The 22,089-nt window shown below is 38.2% G+C and overlaps 1 protein-coding gene across 1 annotated transcript in view; it reads right to left on the reverse strand.

Moving 5' to 3' along the window:
* LRP1B (LDL receptor related protein 1B) overlaps positions 1-22,089 on the reverse strand; it is a 1,336,604-nt gene that overhangs the window by 203,312 nt on the left and 1,111,203 nt on the right. Inside the window, exons 59-60 of the mRNA XM_043505072.1 lie at positions 16,907-17,088; positions 7,490-7,689 (exon numbers count right to left, since the gene is read on the reverse strand). Coding sequence (XP_043361007.1) covers positions 7,490-7,689; positions 16,907-17,088 — 382 coding nt within the window. The remainder of the gene's footprint in view (positions 1-7,489; positions 7,690-16,906; positions 17,089-22,089) is intronic.

Consider the following 22,089-nt stretch of genomic DNA (forward strand, 5'->3'; position numbering starts at 1 on the left):
CCTCAAACTCCACTTCACCCTTACCTCAGGGCCTCCTTCCTTGTGCCTGATATGGTGTGTATTACTCAGCCTCTCCAACCACGCAACTTCTTCCCACAGCTCCTGACATGCACTCCCACCTGACTGGCTGGGAGGCATTTAACTAGTTTCAGCCAGCCTCTGATTGGCTTCAGGTGTCCCAATCAACCTAGCCTTCTCCCTGCCTTCTGGAAAGTTCTTAATTGGCCCCCGGTGTCTTAATTGACCTGGAGCAGCTGCCATTTCACTTATCCTGGTACCAGGGATTTGTTTAGCCTGGAGCTAATATATCTATCTCCCACTACTCTTCCATAGCCGTCTGGCCTTGCTCTGTCATGATACCTATAAAACACACACTCCCAAAAGGGAATTGAGATTTGAATTGCACAGTAAAATATATACCCAGACAAAAAACCTTGGTAAAATGAGATTAAGATTCAGATTATATCTCAGTAATCTAAACATTTAAAAAAAAGAAAAATTTGTCTATTTTTCCCCCCAAACAAGCACTATAAATCAAGAAATTCAAAGATAAGATGAAATTAAAAAATAACCTCTAAACATGTTAAGGTATAGAAATGCAGTTATAGCACCTAAAGTAGCTAAAATAACCTAGAGTGGAGGAGGAAATGAAAAATGAATCTGTCTTTAAAATTATTTAAAATAAAATCTAGGACCACAAACATTTAAATGACTTATACCTAAATGTATGGTTATCATATGATGTTTACACTTATGTTACCTACTTTCAACCTTAACTATAGCTTAAATAGGTTTTGTAGGGAATTTTTCGCTTTAGAATTATTTAAAAAATTATGCATGAACACTGTACAAAAGAATGATAGCTATAATGGACTGAAGATAAATCATACCATTTTTTTAAAGTAATTTTTAAGGCTATATTCAAGTACTGTGCTAGTGAAGAACAAAGTAGCCTGAATCAGCAGAAACCAACTGGAGTATAATTGTGAATCTGGCCCTTAATTAGTTAGCATACAGCTATGTAACTTTTAAGAGTGACTGGTGTTGGTCATGTAATGTACCAGTTTGAACCCTTGATAAATTTATATAGTCTTGACAATAACTCAATTAAAATAATAAGATTGCAGCGTGCAATTTAACTTGGGAGGAGGAGTAATTGTTGGTTGAGTTTTCTGAAGCCACAATAGCCCCCCTAAGAGTGACCTAAACTATTAACCTAGGCCTACGATCATAACAGATCCAACACTCAATAATAATTTAGTGAAATTACAACATAAATTTAAAAAATCATCTATGCAGCAGATTTCAATTAGTTTTAGCTGTATGGAAAATGTGTGAGTGAGTATATATAAAATTAAAGAAACTATGCTAAAATAACATTAAGGTTTCAAAGTCAAGCACTCATAAGTTAGGAAATGCTAGAATGTATAACTTTATCCAGACCCTGTTTGTGTGTGCATTATGATAGAGTCTATAGTTACATGATTCCATACTATTTATATTAGAGAGAGAGAGCGGATTTAGGTTCTGTATTATTAAAACCTTTCTAACTATAAATACAAATGTACCAAAGGACAGAATTAAGGTTGTTGGGACAACCTTAGTTCTAACATTTCCTAACTTTGGAATGCTTGATTTTGCATCCTTTATGTTTTTTTAACATAGTTTGTGTGCGATTTTTAAAAAAGAAACAAAAAAAAAATCCTTCATAAAATGTTTTACTGACACCAGCATGGGTCACTAGCAGGGTTTAAGTCTCAGAACTGACCTCTACCACTAGAACCAATGGAGCAACTGATAGCAATAGCAAATTATTATTCTCTGTGTGGACAGGACACCAGTGAGGGAGAACAGACATATACTTTGTCAATTGTTTTTTGCTATTTGCTGACAGCCACTTTACCAGCTCTCCCTATAATAATTGGTTGATTGATTGATGGATGGATCTAGCTAGCCCTTACACACACACACAATATATTATAGAGGAATTTGTTACAATTTTGTAACTATGGTTGTGCCTGGGTTGCCATTATAAACCCTATTTTCATACTTCCCTAACTTTTCCCATAAAGTAAGATTTTGTCTGCAAATGCTTGTGGTTAAGTTTAGGAAGGACAAGAGGACCAGAATTTGAACTCTGATAGATGTAAAAGTCACCAGTGAAATTCGATGGATTGATGGCATTATACTGGTGTAAAACTAATGTAATGAAAACAAACCCAGAATATTTCTTCCTGTAATTACAACCTTCTGTAATTAGTAGTTTTGAAAATTACAGGAACTAAACTATGAATACCTTTCAAATTTAATATTTCTTTCCCTGCTCAGAAATAAGAGAGTTTTTAGGCCTAAAGATTAGGAAGACTTGTTTGACGTAGCCAGGCGGCCAACGGAACAGGAACCCAAATGATTACTTTGCTAAATTCCTAAATGTTTAAAGCCGGTATAAATAAACCATTTTAGTGCTTAGCCAGTTTAATGCTCTAATGAAAGCTCAATGATTTAATATGCATAAAACTTGTGAGTGCTAAAGCTTTACATTTGCTAGACTCTAAGATAACTTACGTAATCAACTACTAAACTTTAAGTAGCCGTGTAAAGTTAGTAGTGCCTCCATTGCCATGAAGTTCTCCTAAATTCCCCAAGATCCCTAGCATACTTGGTGTGTCAAAATTCTCAGTACAACTTCTCTCCTACCAACCGTAATGTACACAAGAGAGAGCAGTCACTGATATTTCTCACCTGCAAAGATCAGGAACTCTGCAGGAGAGGAAAGCATCAGACATTCCCCTCTCCTAGACAGTTTCTAAGATCTGCAAGAGAGATGAGTGTGTTTTACCTGTTGGAAAGTTGTTACAACCCATGGCTAGAAGTTTAAAAGAAGAGTAAACTGGGCTTAAAGACCAAGCTCACAAGATTCAAATTCTGTCAGTCAAAAGCAACCAAGGATGGATTAAAGTAAGCCAGAGCTCTAGGAATATCACACCACAGGGTCTGCCTGTGGCCCTGCACCCACACTATGGTGATGCTGAGGGAACTCTCCCATCCCAAAGAGGGAGAGACAGCAGCAGCATGGAGCACTCTTCCTCTTGGGAGTAGCAAGGGTGTAAAGAAACGGTCTTTCTTCTTTCACTAGAAACATGGGGTGACAGCAGAGGTCCACGCAGTATTGCACTCACTGGCCTGCTGCACACAATATCCTCCGTTGAGGTGGTGCTGATAGGGCCCCATGCAGGAATGAGTTTTGAAGTTAACACTGAAAGGCATGGGTGAGTTCACACCTGTTGTTTCAGACTGTCTGCAGACTCAGGCAATTGTTACTACATTGTATATGTGTAGTACACATTTAGAATCTTTTCTTCATACCATGAGGCCTAAAAGCACACTTTTTTTCTTTTTAAATAAAAGCTCAGATTCTAGTGTAATCTAGTCATTCTAGGAACTGGGGCCCAAGTCACAGACCTACAGTGCCTATGCCTTAATCCAGCCCTGAGGACTATAGCGACTGCCTCCCCTACATCCCATAGCACAGTTCTATTTTTGGATTGCCATCAGGAACAGAGGACAGGAATAGGAATGGCTGAAGAAGTGAAAATGTAGAAGGAGAATTGTGAAATCCCACGGGTCAGTGACGAGAAAAGCTGCTGAGGTGCTGTGCTATGGTGATAAAACACTTCCAACGTTTACTTAGAGGGAACAGTTTGCGTGCCAAAACAGTTTCAGTCGCTTCTCTGACCTCTATGGGCACCATTTAATCCACTGGCCAGATCCCAGAGCAGACAATTCTTTCTGTGTGTGAGAGAAACCCCTTTCCCCGCCCCCAGAAAACAGCAACCTTACTTTTCTATCTTACCTCATAAAAGTGGAATTAGAAAACACACATTAATATTTACCGAATTAAAGTTTTCTACTAAACATTCACAATAAAACTATTTCCCAATTTTAAAATTAAGTTGCTAAAGGAAAATAATAATAAAGAATACAATTCACCCACTCTCTGGGTATCCAATGAAAAATAACCAAATTAGGGATTTACAAAACCTCACTACCCCTTGAATTATTAACTCATAATTTGCTTTGCAGAAATTCAGTTTTAAGTTCTCAGTCTTGGTTAATACTATAAACATTATTGTCATTTTTTAATTTAGATCTTTACACAAAAAAGTATAATATCACAATTGACTGTTCAGTGTTGTAACAGTAAGAAGTGTCCTGGTCCACAACAAGCCACATCCCACGTTAGTTTCAGAAAACTTTCTTGTATGCATTTTCCAACATCCTCAAGAGAGGGCTCACCTTCTGTGGAAAGGATACTCAGAGACTTGAGTTCTGTAGGAATAACTCAGAATGAATGGTGAGAGTAAAAGAATTTTGAAGGTAGCACATTAGGGATATTCCTCTCTCTCTCTCTCTCTTTTCTGCAAATCTCCTATGATCCACAGATGGGAAACTCAACTCATATGGACCTTAGAACATGAATATGAGTGAGTGTCCACTAGGGTTCATAACCTCCCGACAAACTTTAGATAACACTCTCACTTGACCCTTTTTAACCCCTCTGTAGGAATTAGGCAGTCTCTAGATTCTCAGACAAATTCTACGATGCATGTAGGATGACACCAATACCCCAAAACTATGCGTGTGCTTTGGAGGACAACTTACTCCCTTCCACAAGATTGGGGAGGCTTTATCTTCAACACACCAAAGCAGTGCTGTAAGCCTTTCATCAAGGCAATTTAGCCATGTTGAGAGGACTGTTAAGTATGAAACCTACCAATTAATTTGACATCTGCTAAAAGGATGAAGTGCTCTTAGTCCCATACTTCCCTTCTCTACTGGCCTTGCTGTGTTTGCACACGTTCCCCTTCTGCACATCTTTGCAGCCCTCACTTCTGCATCCAATACTCTCTTCGACAGTGGACTTCCCAAGCTCCATCTTGTTCCCAGACCATGTCCCAGACCTCTTGGAGATATGAGGTGGTCAGAAAGAGGTGTGTCCTTTAGAAAAGTCTGCCAGAAGTATCAGGGGTGCATGCTAGCTGGGATTGGATAGGCAACTGATCAGGGAGGCATTCCCCTCCTCAACTAAAGTCACTAAACTTAATTTTTATTCTCTCCTACTTTCCTTTCTCAGGACAGAATCTCACCAAAATAATAATAATAAAAAAATAGAAGATTTTTGTTCACTGGTGAACATCTCTTTTTAAATATCTCCTGATTTATAAATGTCAAGTATGATTAACCTGAATTCTGGTGGAAATGCTCTAATTTCCACTGACAGGCACCCCATGTGATTTATTTAAACTTTGAGGCCTATCTCCATAAAGAGTTATAAACTCCATTAAGCTACAGACTTTTTCATTTTTTAAAATGAAAAGAAACATCTCTAGCAATCATCTGACTCCTCATTTTAAGTCTATAAGAGATGATGTGCTAGCATGACACTTTTATTTAAAATTTAATAAAATTTTTAAAGTAAGAATTTAATGAACTAATCTCTGACCCTCTGTGCTTGATCTCATTTCATAAGTTTTATCTTTCTCCTCCTCATCATTGTTTTCACTATAAAGTGACAAAAAAAGAGATTATTGAAATATGGACAACCTAAATATGGATGGAGTACAAAAATCTTCTATTTTCTTTAATTCTGGAAGAAAAATTCTATTCTCAGTGTTACTTGATCCCACCACCAACTCTCATCTCTTCCTTGGTCCTGCTGGCATCTCCTTGGGTCTTTGACTCCCACAGCCTATGCAACATATGTCATGTAGCACAGCCCCCTTTTGCCCGTGCCTCTTATTAACCAAGATAAAATTCGGGGGCGGGGAGGGGTTATGTTCCAAAACCTCTTTTGTCTCCTGTGCCTCTTTCGAGGATAACAGGTGCCTTTTCTCCTTGGGGTGAACTTTCCACACATACAAGCACAGATTTAGAAACAGAGAGAAAATGGATAAAGCAAGAAAAAGAAATGGTTTGCCTAACATACCTAAATTTACACTTTACATAAGATAAACCAGACAAGGCAATCTCAGTTTAAGTTCCTGAAAGGAAAGAAATGCTTGCATGTTCCAAAAAGTACTTTTATGCTCTGACCCTAGTGTCAGACTTCTAACCTCCACACTGTTCCGAGGGGGAGACAGAGAGTCTTCCCTTTGCAATCTTCTAAGTTTTCCCACCCTTCCACCCTTCATTTTGGGTGTGGCCTTTCTGAACCCATCTCCCATCATCTAGGGTAGCCACTCCTAGGAGCCATCTCCCATCATCAAAGTTTCCCCAGTTACCTATACATAAAATTGAGTTTTACACTTATTGATTCTCTAAGGCTTTGCCTAGGCAAAGCCGAACATGTGGCCAAGAGAGGATACAACCATCTTTGATAGCTGCCTCTGAAAAGCTTAACAACCCTATATCCAAAATAATGTAGTTCAGTGACTCTTACTTGTGCCTGGCAAATAGAGTACTTTCTGATGGGCCATATCCATTACTCATTGAAGAAAGTAGTTTTACCTGACTGGGTGGAGTTTTGCTAAGCTTATTTTCAGCCCCTCAACTCTCTTGGTTATTAAATATTACTTTATTAATATACATATTCAGTCTGTCACACTGAGCTCTAGAGCTAACTTATCCCTTTTTTTAGGCCAGTATTTCATGTTTGAAAATTTTAGAGTAAGATCTTTGGGCAGAATCAGGCTTTATTATAGAAACTAAATGTTATCTTTAACAATGGAAAAATACTGCCTCTCCTTAATAATTTTCTTCCTAGAGACGATGTAATTATGTATACCAAAAGGCAGCAAACCATTTGTGACAACAGAAGCTTTAAGGGTAACATTTCTATGTTAATAAATAAAATGCATTAAAAAACTACTGCTTAATTCAACCAAGAAAAAAAAGTCTTACTATTGAATAATGTATTTGGACTATTAAGAAAACGCAGTCCCTATTTAGAATTTTTGCTTTCTTTTGATAAAAGGCATTTTTCACAGATATGAATTGTTGCACATTTGCATGTATTAAAAGAATGCCAAAGAGGCTTTTCTAAGCCATGGAAGGAATACAGAAGATTGGCAGGAGTAGGGATTTAGCCCTGCAGGATTCATGTTGGCAGCCAACATCTACAACAAATTCAGTGTTCATGAGTAATCTAACAAAATATATGTGTTGGCGAAAACAGAGGAAATAATGAAGAAATACAGATATAGAAATTTACCTCTTTGATCTTGTCTAAATTTGGTTAATACAGAAGGGGGAAGAATACTATTTTCTTTTCAGGAAGTATCATTTAGTATTCTGCTTAATGATGCAAACAAATTCTCATTCTGATTCTTAAAATACTTACAAAAAAGCAAAATATGTAGCTTTGTCATCTTGCAATGCACAATATTCTTCACATTTAGAATACAAAAGTTTTTTTCCCAATTAGTATAATACACCTTTAATTAAAAATAAGAAATGTCAAAAATTGAATGTTTACAGCTGTTTGACCAACCTTTATGTCTATGAAATCCATCCATGTCAGCAAACTCAATATGATTTTCATCAGCCCAGTAGAGTCTACTATTGACATAATCTATTGTAAGAGCCATAGGTCTGGAGATCTGTGTTTCTATGACAACAGTTTGACTGGTACCATCCATACCAACACGGCCAATGTGAGGATACTCACAGCAATCAATCCAGTACAAATATCTAGGAAAACAAAATCAATAACTGTTTTATTTACAGCTTCCAAGGCACTAACACATAGCAGCTAAGGTTTTAAAATGTATTTGGTTGGTTTTAAATACTATCCAGGAATTATTCCATAGTGCTTTCATGCTCCAAGTTAGCCCTTTTGAGAGGTTTTCTTTTTTCAAAGAAAATTTTACAACTTCATAGTTTGAAGTATAATATTTAGGTGTATGAGTTGCCATGATAGAGATATTGATGCAGTTTTGCATCTGTACTTAAACCAATAAGGAAAAGCTCAAAATGGGCTATATATGTCTAGATTGATTTAGGATTGCCACCCTTGAATTCTGAAGTATCATCATGATTTTGCTAAGCTAGTCTCAGGTTCTGCAATAATGTTATTGCCAAAAGAATTTCAGGTAGGTAAAATATCGTAATACTGTATTACAATGCCAATTTTTTATATTTTATACACTAATTTCACCGATCACAGCATTATGATGAAAATGACATCCTTTCATAAAGGGCAAACTCCAAAACATAGCAAGGATGGCACAGTTGCCAAGATAAAAAGAGGAGAGAGTATTAATGGAGGAATGTATGTTTCTTAATTGGCTGAAAATGAGGGAATATCACATTGGGTGGGGATTTTGTTTTTCCTTTCTTCTTCTGTTGATTGTGAATACTCAGCAAAAATGCCTGGCACGTGTTATACTTACAAATATTTGTAAGGAGATGTTTTGTTGGTATACTAATATAATTTATCTTTCATGAGCTATTGACCCACACAGAGGGTGAGAAAAAAATTTAGTTATAAGATTGTGGACTCTAAAATGGGGATTTGAGTACAGGGGGTCTATTTTATTGTTTACTTATTTCAAACTCATGGCATATGTAGCTGTCACTTCTCTTCTGTAGGCAGCAAACACCTGACCTTTACATCTGGATTATCAGAGGGTAATTACCTAAGAGTGATTTGGGGGAAAGCAGGAAAGGTTGATTATTTCAGTTTATTTGCCTTATCTTTTAGTATTAATACACCCATATTAACTTGGTATGGTGGGCTTTTCCATAAGAGACTGAAACGGGTTCAAGTATCCTGCCCCCAAGGCTTTTGGCAAGTATTCATGTTGTGGGTAGTGATACACGTGGTCATAAGGGAAAATCATGGGACATTATCATTAAATAACAGGAAAAAATGAGTTACAAGCATAGCTAAGCTTGTTGGGATGGATGAGAAAAGCTATCCTTGCTCAGAGGCCCTTTCTGTTGGCATGTTTGACTTCCATATGTCTAAACAGTTTGGTTTTACAGCACAACCTTCTTAAAACATCACAAGAAATCAATGCTGAAAACCCAGCACCAAACAAATGAAGATGTAAATGTCTGGTTCAACTTTGAAGAGTGACTGTGAAACAAGCATGGGATTCTGTATTTACTGGTCTTCAGTGATTTTCAGAGTAAATTTATTAAATTTATAATTCTTTTTCATTTCCACATTATTGGATTTCAGCACTCAGAACAAGATTTACTAAAGGACTTAGGCATCTGACACTTTAGGGGCCTAAATCCCAGAATCAGGACGAAGTAGGATTTAGAAAACATGAAATTCAGAAAACCATCATTCAGCTGCATCCTATGAGCACCTAAACTCTCTCAGTGCCTGAATTTTTGCAATAAAAGTTCCCTAAGCATCTACGATTCTGAACTTGGCTCTGACACTTCCCAGGTGAGAGCCCTAGTCACTGGCCTATGGGATATTCTGATGTGGGGTTTCCAAAGTGTCTCCTATTAAAGCTGTTCCACTGTTGATAAATACTTTTAAGAAGTCATTGGAGCAGGGAAAGTGGGTCCCAGGTGAGTGCTCTAACCAACAGGCTACAAATTCATTCTCCTGCTTGCTCTCTCTGGACCCATGATGAACCTCTTTCACTGTGGAAAATGACAGAAACATTGGGCCAGACAGAGAGCCCACATTTTTTTATGACTCTAGTCCTCAGGAGAATAAGGATAGGTCTACACTTCAAGATGGGGTGAGGGGGATGATTCCCAGCTTGAAGAGACATACCCACACTTGCTCTGATTGAGCTAGTTCTCTAAAAATAGAGAATAGCTGCAGCAGTATTGCAAGTGGCAGGAGGGGTTAGCCGTCTCAAGTACATGCCTGTGGTCTCAGACTGGCACATACTCAAGGTGTCCAGCTGCACTCAGCCTACTGCAGCTTCACTTTGGATCTCATTGAACTATCATGATAGAGTGAGTATGTTTCCTCATGTTGGTAATCACACCCCCAGATCCAAGTGTAGATATACCATCATCTCACTGAATGTCGATGAAACAAATGGCTTGTCTACACTGAACAGTAATGCACACTATGGGGGTGTAATTTCTAAAGCTCACTCATGCGCACTAAAGCTTCCCTAGTCGGTTTTAATGACTAAATGCTAGGGAACCTTTAGCGCACACCAGCAGGATCTACACAGACCAATTGATGTGCAACACTTTAGTCCACTTCTGATGTTACACCCTTGTAAGGTGCATTACCCCACCATGTAGACAAGATAAATCACTTAGGTTCTTTTTGAAAATGTTACCAGGATGACTAATTTGCTTCTCTTGCATCATCACTGGTCAGATTCTGGAGGCCACTTTATGCCCTCAGTTGCCCCTGTGTATTCCCACAGAAGGCTAGTGAGATTACCCATATGTAACAGAGGAAAGACATCATCTGAAGACAAAAGAGCAAATTCTACATTCTTTAGCATCAGTAATTAAATCCCGAGTAACTTCATTGAAGTCAATAAAGTGATTTCAGATTTACACTAGTGTAACTCAGAGCAGATTTTAAAGACAAACACATGAGTAACCGAGACTAGAATTTGTACACAATGAGGCTGTATAGATAAAATTGATGACAGAATTTAGTCTGCAGAATATTTAATATGGGTAATGATGTTTTAGAGGAAGAACAACCCAGCTAGATTCTTGTAGCCTAACCTTAATTTGTATGAATGTCAGGGGAAAAATAAAACAAACACCATTGTTCTACTAGTAAACTGAGAAAATCTGGTAAAATGGTCTTCAGTGTCAGATTTTGCAACAGGCACCAAAAACCTCTGTGTGGCCCTGAACAAGAGGTATTTTGGGGGCAACAGCAAGAGTGCCCTATGCACTTGTGATCCTCATTGGTGGAATGTCACCTAGGTGACCTTTACAAGCCAGTGCATGGCTGAGTAGCTCTCAGGTCTCATTAACTTGTGCTCAAGGGCAGTTTGGCCCCTTGGCAATCCCAGATCCAAGGAAAACAGTTTTGCCTGCACCCTGAGAGTATTTTTTGCCTTATTCCCCTCCTCAGTTGTATCTAGGTTTGCTCTGGCAATAATAATAATAGTAATTGAGGACAGAGCTCTCCATGAATAGAGCTGGGTGACATTTTTCAAATTTTACATTGGGAAAACCTTAATTAATATTGCATTCTATTTTCACAAAGTTTCCTCCTAATTTTTAAATCAACCAAAAAGCTTACTAGAATTTCTCAGATTTTCAGGGGGGAAAATTGGGGAAAATGTTGTGACATTGTTTTTCTTGTTTCTTGTTTTTTCCCCTTAATCAGTTCTACATGTTTGGAATTATTTCTTTCAATGGAGAAAATATTTTTTTAATTTTACAATTTTGTCCCTGTTTCTGGAAACAGTAAGTGTTAAAAATATAGCAGTAGGTATGTTTCTATGGGGACTTTCAACTCAAAGATCCAGAAGCAAAATCTACATGTACAAGAAAAGAAAAGGAGTACTTGTGGCACCTTAGAGACTAACAAATTTATTAGAGCATAAGCTTTCGTGAGCTACAGCTCACTTCATCGGATGCATTTGGTGGAAAAAACAGAGGGGAGATTGATAAACACACAGAGAGAACATGAAACAATGGGTTTATCATACACACTGTAAGGAGAGTGATCACTTAAGATAAGCCATCACCAGCAGCGGGGGTGGGGGGGGGAGGGGAAGGAGGAAAACCTTTCATGGTGACAAGCAAGGTAGGCTATTTCCAGCAGTTAACAAGAATATCTGAGGAACAGTGGGGGGTGGGATGGGGTGGGGGGGAGAAATACCATGGGGAAATAGTTTTACTTTGTGTAATGACTCATCCATTCCCAGTCTCTATTCAAGCCTAAGTTAATTGTATCCAGTTTGCAAATTAATTCCAATTCAGCAGTCTCTCCTTGGAGTCTGTTTTTGAAGCTTTTTTGTTGAAGGACAGCCACTCTTAGGTCTGTAATCGAGTGACCAGAGAGATTGAAGTGTTCTCCAACTAGTTTTTGAATGTTATAATTCTTGACATCTGATTTGTGTCCATTCATTCTTTTACGTAGACTGTCCAGTTTGACCAATGTACATGGCAGAGAGGCATTGCTGGCACATGATGGCATATATCACATTGGTAGATGCGCAGGTGAACAAGCCTCTAATAGTGTGGCTGATGTGGTTAGGCCCTATGATGGTGTCCCCTGAATAGATATGTGGACAGAGTTGGCAACGGGCTTTGTTGCAAGGATAGGTTCCTGGGTTAGTGGTTCTGTTGTGTGGTTGCTGGTGAGTATTTGCTTCAGATTGGGGGGCTGTCTGTAAGCAAGGACTGGCCTGTCTCCCAAGATCTGTGAGAGTGATGGGTCGTCCTTCAGGATAGGTTGTACATCCTTGATGATGCATTGGAGAGGTTTTATTTGGGGGCTGAAGGTGATGGCTAGTGGTGTTCTGTTATTTTCTTTGTTGGGCCTGTCCTGTAGTAGGTGACTTCTGGGTATTCTTCTGGCTCTGTCAATCTGTTTCTTCACTTCAGCAGGTGGGTATTGTAGTTGTAGGAATGCATGATAGAGATCTTTTAGGTGTTTGTCTCTGTCTGAGGGGTTGGAGCAAATGCGGTTATATCATAGAGCTTGGCTGTAGACAATGGATCGTGTGGTATGATCTGGATGAAAGCTAGAGGCATGTAGGTAGGAATAGCGGTCAGTAGGTTTCCGATATAGAGTGGTGTTTATGTGACCATCGCTTATTAGCACCGTAGTGTCCAGGAAGTGGATCTCTTGTGTGGACTGGTCCAGGCTGAGGTTGATGGTGGGATGGAAATTGTTGAAATCATGGTGGAATTCCTCAAGGGCTTCTTTTCCATGGGTCCAGATGATGAAGATGTCATCAATGTAGCGCAAGTAGAGTAGGGACATTAGGAGACGAGAGCTGAGGAAGCGTTGTTCTAAGTCAGCCTTAAAAATTTTGGCATACTGTGGGGCCATGCGGGTACCCATCGCAGTGCCGCTGACTTGAAGGCATACATTGTCCCCAAATGTGAAATAGTTATGGATGAGGACAAAGTCACAAAGTTCAGCCACCAGGTTAGCCATGACATTATTGGGAATACTGTTCCTGACGGCTTGTAGTCCATCTTTGTGTGGAATGTTGGTGTAGAGGGCTTCTACATCCATAGTGGCTAGGATGGTGTTTTTAGGAAGATCACCAATGGACTGTAGTTTCCTCAGGAAGTCAGTGGTGTCTTGAAGATAGCTGGGAGTGCTGGTAATGTAGGGCCTGAGGAGGGAGTCTACATAGCCAGACAATCCTGCTGTCAGGGTGCCAATGCCTGAGATGATGGGGCATCCAGGATTTCCAGGTTTATGGATCTTGGGTAGCAGATAGAATACCCCAGGTCAGGGTTCTAGGGGTGTGTCTGTACGGATTTGTTCTTGTGCTTTTTCAGGGAGTTTCTTGAGCAAATGCTGTAGTTTCTTTTGGTAACTCTCAGTGGGATCAGAGGGTAATGGCTTGTAGAAAGTGGTGTTGGAGAGCTGCCTAGTAGCCTCTTGTTCATACTCCGACCTATTCATGATGACGACAGCTGACAAAGGAGGTGCTGTCTCCTTAAAGCCTTAATTTAGGCTTGAATAGAGACTAGGAGTGGATGAGTCATTACACAAAGTAAAACTATTTCCCCATGTTATTTCTCCCCCCCCCACCCCACCCCCCACTGTTCCTCAGATATTCTTGTTAACTGCTGGAAATAGCCTACCTTACTTGTCACCATGAAAGGTTTTCCTCCTTTCCCCCGCACGCTGCTGGTGATGGCTTATCTTAAGTGATCACTCTCCTTACAGTGTGTATGATAAACCCATTGTTTCATGTTCTCTGTGTGTGTGTATATCAATCTCCCCTCTGTTTTTTCCACCAAATGCATCCGATGAAGTGAGCTGTAGCTCACGAAAGCTTATGCTCTAATAAATTTGTTAGTCTCTAAGGTGCCACAAGTACTCCTTTTCTCTTTGCGAATACAGACTAACACGGCTGCTACTCTGAAACATGTACAAGAAAGCTACTGAAATGCAGTTTCAGGTACTTTACAGAAGAAGGAAACAGAACATTAGCCCAAAGCACACTGCACAGCAGTGTGAGGTGAATGGGGAATTTTGGCCACAGACTTCAGTGGAAAACCTTCTCTTATGAAAACTGTGGTAACATTTTTAATATCCCTGCTATATAGATGGACCATGATTTTTAGCATGTTACTTGAAAGGATGAACTGGACTCATCTAATACCATTTCAATCACACAGTAACAACTCAATGAACTTGAAATTTGGGGGGGAAAGTAAAAAAAAAAAGCCAACCAACCAACCAAAAAATAATCTGAATGATTTTGGTGATGGTTTTGTATATCCAGCACCCCAAAAGATTTATTATGTTATTAATTTCTATTGTGGCCATTGCTCCCTCAGAAATTATTGAGCTAAGTCATTCTCTAAGTGCCAAAAACTCTGAGCTCGGGTCAGGAACCTAAGTTTTAACTTGCTTACTTTTTACAGATGGTTCTGCTAGATGGGCCTGGGGCTTGTATCATCAGAGAAAGAGAATAGGGCTTGGCCAAAGACAGACAGGGAAATCAATCAGGGAATCCTGAAAATACTGGGGCTTTTGTAAAGAAGACTAGTATCTTAACACTACTCCATTGGGTTCCCTTTTTCTTACACATCATGCTGATGAGGATTCCATACCAGCCACTGCTAAATAATTCTTACCCAAAGTGGATGGGTAAGAAACATAATATATTGCCAACAGGATAAGCATTATCTTGCACTACTATATCCAAGTAGGTCTAAAGAGGGATAATGCTATGAAAACTGGCCATCTCCTGGACCCAGCATTCCCAGCAAAAGTCCCTCTCCAACTATGATTTCTGATGCTGCAGAGTTGGACAGAGAAAATTGTTTGGGATCACTATGTAAGAGCTAGATGGTATCATCATGATCATCCTCAAGAAAAGTATACTGCTGTTCTTCCTTTGGTACCCCCCACCCCAGTAGCTTCTTTCTATCACTGGCATTTGAGATTATTGGAACCTTAGGAAATAAAGATAGAAAAGAATAATTAATTTATTTCCACTAAGAAACTATGAGAGCTTTATTTATCTTTATTAAGCAGAAATGTCTTAATACTCCATGATAAAGTGAGCGTTACATAATTAATTCTCATCTGAAAAGGAAACAAAGTAAGCTTTCTCTATTCCATGATTTCAGATGAAGCAGTGAATGCTACTTGCAAATTTTACTTATCTGAAGAGGGGTTCAGTTACTTCATACCATTATTTTTTATCGGATAGCCCTAAGTAATATTCCTGTTAAAAATGATCTACACTGTAAACATCCATTTTAAGAGCTGAAACTGTATTACAGAAAACAATGAAACAGACTTTTTATGACTTTTTCAACTACATTAACACATATGTTAGTAGCCATTGTTTATACATATATTTATTAGTGACTTGAGTGTGCTTCCTGTTTATGAGGCAACAACTGTACACCAAGCTAAATAAACTCAGGCGGTAAATGTTATGAGGTTACATTATCACCTCATAAACAGGAAGTACCATCAAGTTGTTGGTACATTACAATGTCTCACTTAGAAATTAAAATTTTCTTTTGTTATTAGCTGGGTAAAGTGAGAAGTTATTTATTAATTATTATTATTACTACTACCATTAGTAGTAGTAGGTTATTGCTCTTCAGGTTATTGCCAGCAATGCGTTGGTGCTTTATAGATAGATATGATAATAAAGCCTCAGCACTGGAAAGCTTACAACCAAATATCTGATGAAGTTGTGTTTGTTGTGAGAAAAATATTTACTTCATTGATTTTTAATTGATAATTTTGCCCACTACAAATATATCTGGGTGTATATCAATTCTCAAATGGTCAGTGATTTCTGAGGGACGGTAGTCAGTCAGAATACAAAGGTTTGCACAATAGTACACTTTTAAAAAACTAACTCTCTAGCTGTGAGTTAGTCAGTGCCCATTATTCCTGTGACTCTGGTTCAGTACAGATTTAGATTGGGAAGAAAACAATAATGGTGATATTCAACCTGCATGTAGAAACCTAACATAGATGAATATGCATGCAATGAAAAATTTAACAATGTTGATATTTAAATTGTTATCTGTATGCTACAGCATAACAAGTTATTTAAATGATGGGGCAGATCCTACTTTTTCAGAACTATTGCTTTGATCTGACTCTTCTGTAGGTTCAAGCAAGGCAGCACTGGATCTGTTCACATTTTCTTTTCAACTATAGAGTGAACTCTTTTTGTGAAACTAATAGTGACCCCCCAAGAAGTACCATGTTTGAATGTCACCAAAGGCTAACTCAGGCCAACTACTAATGTTTGTATTTCAAAAAATCACTATATTGCACGCCTTAAAATAATGGCAAAACTATTTAAGTTTATTAAACATTTTTCATCCTTGTACTAGTATGCAGAAGAAATCTAAAAAGAGTGTTTTTTAAAGACACTTTCACTACCCACTATTAATTTGGATAACAGCAAATGTAGAAAAAGTAGCTATCATGTAGCTCACTGCAGTGGATACTTTAAATAAAAATATGACCATTCTTAATGTTTCATATTTAACGGGACACAAATGTCATAGGTGACATGATCTTGTATCAAGCTGTGTTATGACACAGAAAAATTATTTTTTCCATAACCTGCATTCATCTCCCTGATTATTGCTTTTTAGAACATATGAAGACACAATTAACATCTTTTGTGTATTTTAGCTTGCTGATATACAATAAAGCTACTAAGGAAAAACTAGATAGTGATAGGTTTGCACTGGGGAAAACACATATTTGAGGACTTTAATGATAATTCATTATCTAGTTCTGATTTTATATTATATTATTCCATACCCAGCCTGAGGATCTAAAGATAGATCTCTAGGAAACTTCACCCTTTTTTTCACAAGAACAGTGGGGTATAAGCCATTGAGTTTTGATACTTCAATAATCCTTTTTTCTGCATCAGACCAATAGAGATTCTTTCCAATCCAGTCGACAGCTAGTGCATTGGGAACAGCTGTGTTATGTACTACCTAGAGGAATTAAGATGCAAAAAGTTAATCATTTAAATACTTAGAAAAATTAACAAGCAAACTCATTTGTCTATGTTTCAAAATGTTTAAGAGAAGAATACAGGATCCACTGTGAAGCTCTGTGGAAAAAAGTTATATAAGATTAATAAAAAAGTCTGATATTTCTTAAAAAGTAGGTTTATTTAACAAAGATGATGGAATGTAATTTCTGTCACAGAGGAAGAATGGGGAATCCCAAACAGCAACTGCAGACTGAACATGGAACTCCACTGGATTATATTCTGGTATTTTTTTTTATTATTTGGTTTTTGGGGGCATTTTTTGTTTTATTTTGTTCAAATCTTACTCGTCACTCAAAAAATGTTCCCTTTTGAATAAACTTGTTTTTAAAAATTTCCTATCATTATGGAACACTGAAAAGGCAAGGATTTTCCACTCTCAGGATAGCTGTTTCTTGGCAATGCCCCTTCCCACCCTCCCTCAGGAATACAGTGGGACACATCCCTCTTCAATGTGACAGCGATGCCAATACTTCAAGGCATGCATAAAAGTACACACTTTTTGCAAAGAGGTGGAAATGCCCTAATGGTAAGTAAGGTGCCTTGCCATATCAGGCAGTTCCCAAATAATTTAATTGGCTGAAATTAGGAGGTAGAACTAGAAGCTTTTTTAACAAGTTAGGACTGTTGGATTATATGCAAACTATCAGGAAGGAATTTTGAGGGCAGAAGTAACTGAGTATCCCAGTAAACTAGTTTATGGTCCACGGACGAATGATGGGTTGACCTCAAAAGATGTGATTCTTTGGATGCTTCTGTGGGACTTAACCAAATATATCTAAAGCACATTTGGACTACAAATCTCTTCATCACAGGATTTTTTTTAAAGGCCTTGTTGCACTATTCTCACACCCACAGATATGATGCCAAAAGAATGATGAAGCTGACAAAGAGCCAACTCAGGATTCTCCTGGCAGCACAAAGCTGGTGTTGCTGTCTCTACACTGCCCCATCACAATTCCTGGAGTTGGGGACATTAGAACTGTGAAAGGGGAACAGGGCATAGCTAGTGTGCTCCTTTTTGGAGTAATGGTACTTTGGGACCCATGCATCCAGGACAACATAGTGTAGTCATGTGTGTCCTTTTAAGTTGTGCCAGTGGCTAAAATGCCCCCCAGCCAGCCCTAGGATTGTGGAGTTTCAAAACTCCAAGTGAAGAGAATATGCAGCTATTGTTCTGTGCCCTGAACAATCCCTCTCCTAATATTTCATATTTTATCTAAGCTTCAAAAGAGACAAGACTTAGGGCACCACAGAGAGCTTGTCTCTCACCAGCAGAAGTTGGTCCAATAAAAAATATTGCCCACATTGTCTCTCTCTCATTTACCGGACCCAACACGGATACAACAGCACTGCATTTATTTATTACTTGACAAGATCACCTTTAAATTGTCTTGTTTTGGATACCGAATTTTATTCATATGGACAAAGGGATAGAACATTTTTATTTCATAATGCCTGAACATTCCCAACCTTATAGTTCACAACCTTCCAAATCTTTACACAGGGGCAATCAACAATTTTATGAGAACTGGATCATTCCAGAAACCCTCTTACAATTTACAGTGATTTAGTCAGTCTATCTGAAAGCAGTGACCCAAATAATTTGATTCTTTTCTTCTTCTATTGGCCCTTGCTCTCAAAGGATATTGAAATTGCTCCTTCAGAGTTATTTCAGTAATTGAGGTAAATGTATGTGATATTTTTATAAAAATCAAAAAAAGAAATGTGAATTTTACATCAATATTTTTGATTTTAGAGGTTTTTTTTCCATTTCAAGAAATTTTTTTCACTTGAATCTCACATAATATATAGAAATTTATATCCTTTCATGTTTAAACCCACTTCTTTGAAAAGTTACTCACCGGTACAGTAAGTGGAGTTCTTCACAGTGACTGTATATATATAGTCCACTTATATATTTGCCCTGAGTGCTCTTGTACTCTTCAACAAGGAAATAGACAACAGAGAGGCTTAACTGCTGTCTCTTCCACAGTTCCTTCTCTTCCACGGAATCACAGAAATGTAGGGCTGGAAGGGACCTCGAGAGGTCATCTAGTCTAGTCTCCAGGCTTGGATCAAGTAAATCTAGATTATCCGTGATAGGTATTTGTCTCACTTGTTCTTAAAAATCTCCAATGACAGGGATTCCACAACCTGTGTTGGAAGGCTATCCCAATGTTTAAACATCCTCATCATTAGAAAGTTACTCCTAATATCTAACTTAAATCCCCTTGTTACAGATGAAGTTGACTTGTCCTACCTTCAGCTGACATGAAGAACAAGTGACTATCATTCTCTTTATAACAGCCCGTATTGTATTTGAAGACTGTTGTTAAGTCCCCGCTCAGTCTTCTTTTCTCAAGACTATACATGCAATTTTTTTTAACCTTTCCTCGTAGGTCAGATGTTCTAAATCTTTTATCATTCTTGTGCTCTCCTCTGGACTCTCTTCAATTTGTTCACATCTTTCCTGAACTGTGGCATTCAGAATTGGATACAGTACTCCAGCTGCAGCCTCACCAGTGCTGAGTAAAGCACAACAATTAATTCCTATGCCTTACACACGATATTTCTGTTAATATACTGCAGAATGATATTAGCCTTTATTGAAGCTGTATCACATTGTTGACTTATATTCTATTTATGATTAACTTAACCCCAGATCCTTTTAGCACTATTCCCACCTGTAGCTTTGTATTTAATTTTTCCTTCCCAAGTGTAGTACTTTGCATTTACCTTCACTGAATTTCATCTTGTTGATTTCAGACCAATTCTCTAATTTGTCAAGGTAATTTTAAATTCTAATCCTGTCCTCTAAAGTGCTTGCACCTCTTCCCAGCATCATGTCATCTGCAAACTGTATAGGCATACTCTCTACTTCATTATCCAACTTGTTAATGAAAATATCGAATAGTGCTGGACGAGAACAGACCCTTTGGGACCTCACTATATATTTCCTCAACAGTGAACTACTGATAACTACTCTTTGAACATGATCTTTAAACCAGTTATGCACCCACCATATCATAATTTCATCATTTCCCTAGTTTTCTTGAGAATATCATGTGAGACTTTGTCAAAAGCCTTACTAAACTCAAAGTACATCACATCTACAGCTTACCTCTATCCTCTAGGCCAGTAACTCTGTCAAAAATGTAGGACTCCCCAGTGAAAGTGGAAGGCAGGCAGGTCATGGAATATATTATATATATACATACACACAAACAGGTATTATACAGGTAAGTAATTTTTCTTTCTTCTTCCAGTGCTTGTCGATAGATTGATCAATTGATCTAGATTCATTCCACACTTGGTAAGTCACAAGCAACGATCTGATCTAAGGAAGTGAATGCTAAGAGTCTACCTAAAGAGAGACTGTATACAGCTCTACCCAAAAGAATATCTGATATCAATGCTTCTATGATGGAATAGTGCTTCATAAAAGTATGAACTCCTCTAAGTGGCCACCTTACAGATGTTTATAACTGGAATATTTCACAGGGGTACTGCACTGTCTGTCTGAGCCCTAGTAGAATAAGCCATACCCTGATCTGGGGGTTCTAGACTAGCTATATCATAACAGGCCTTAATACAACCCATAATCTAAATTTAGATAGTTTTAAGGTTGAAACTTGATGACCCTTCATTCTTTCAGCAATTGCTATAAACAATCCTGGGAAAGTTTAGAAAGGTTTAGTTCTTTGCAAATAAAAGGCAAATAAAATAGGTACATATATCATTTTATTCAAGTGGAAGCCCATGACCATCTTTGAGTGGAATGGATCTCAGAGATATTTTATCTGGATGAAAAACTGAATATGGTATGTCAGCCATGAGGGCTTGACGTTCTCCAATTCTTCTGGCCGACATGACTGTGATCAAAAACCATCAAGTGATGCAGCAAGGAACAGGTTGCTATAGGTTCAAAAGAAGAGCAGACAGAAGTACAGTGAAGTCCCATGGGGGGAGGTGGCTCCTTAATTGGTGGACAGACACTAGAAGTCCCTCAAAAATCAGTTACATTAGGATGTTAAAAATAGAACATCTTTTGATGGCTAGATGATGTATGATGTGCACAATTAGCAGCTAAGTGAACCCTAACCGAATGAATGGACAACCCTGCATCCTTCAGAGAAAAATAAATAATCTAAAATCATATGGATTTGGGTATCATAGGAATTGAAATATCTTCATTCATACCAATTTATACACTTTTTCCAGTGTCACATAAAAGTTTGTCCAACTGTAGAAAAGATGCCACTAATGAATACATTTTGAACATTTGTGGAACACAATGGCTCTAGGAAGAACATCCATCCAGTATCTGGGTGAGGTTGAGAGATTGAAGTACTCTGCCCTTGTCTTATATTAATAAGGCTAGTAGAAGTAGTAAGGCCCTTGAGGGATGAACTGACAGCAAAATCAATTCCAGGTACCAGTAATGTCTTTGGCGGGTACAAGAAATTAAAATGACTGAAGCCATATCCTGCCTTATCTTTTTTAGCACTCTGGAGATTAAGGGAATTAGACGGTACATATAGAGCAGACCTATTGACCAGGAAGTTACAAATGCATATGAAAGAGATCCTAGGTTCCGTCATCTCCCTGAGTAGAAGTTCCGACATGCTGATTTTGTCTGTTACAAAGAGGTCTATTGATGGGTAACCCAATTCCTTAAAGATATTCTGTATGACAGAGTCCTTTAATTCCCATTCAGAGTAGATGAAAGAAGCAAGCTCATCTTTTCAGCTAAAATGTTCTCTTAGTGAATCATAGTGAGGGATAGCTGATGATGGATACAACAATTCCATATTCGAATTGCTTCCTGACACAACAGGAATGATCTTGCCTTTCACTGCCTATTTATATAGAACATACAGCTGTGTTGTCTGTCATGATTTGAACTAATTGACTCTGCATACCGGGAAGGACTGCAACA

The sequence above is a fragment of the Dermochelys coriacea genome, chromosome 11 (assembly GCF_009764565.3).
Source record: "Dermochelys coriacea isolate rDerCor1 chromosome 11, rDerCor1.pri.v4, whole genome shotgun sequence".
NCBI lineage: Eukaryota > Metazoa > Chordata > Testudines > Dermochelyidae > Dermochelys > Dermochelys coriacea.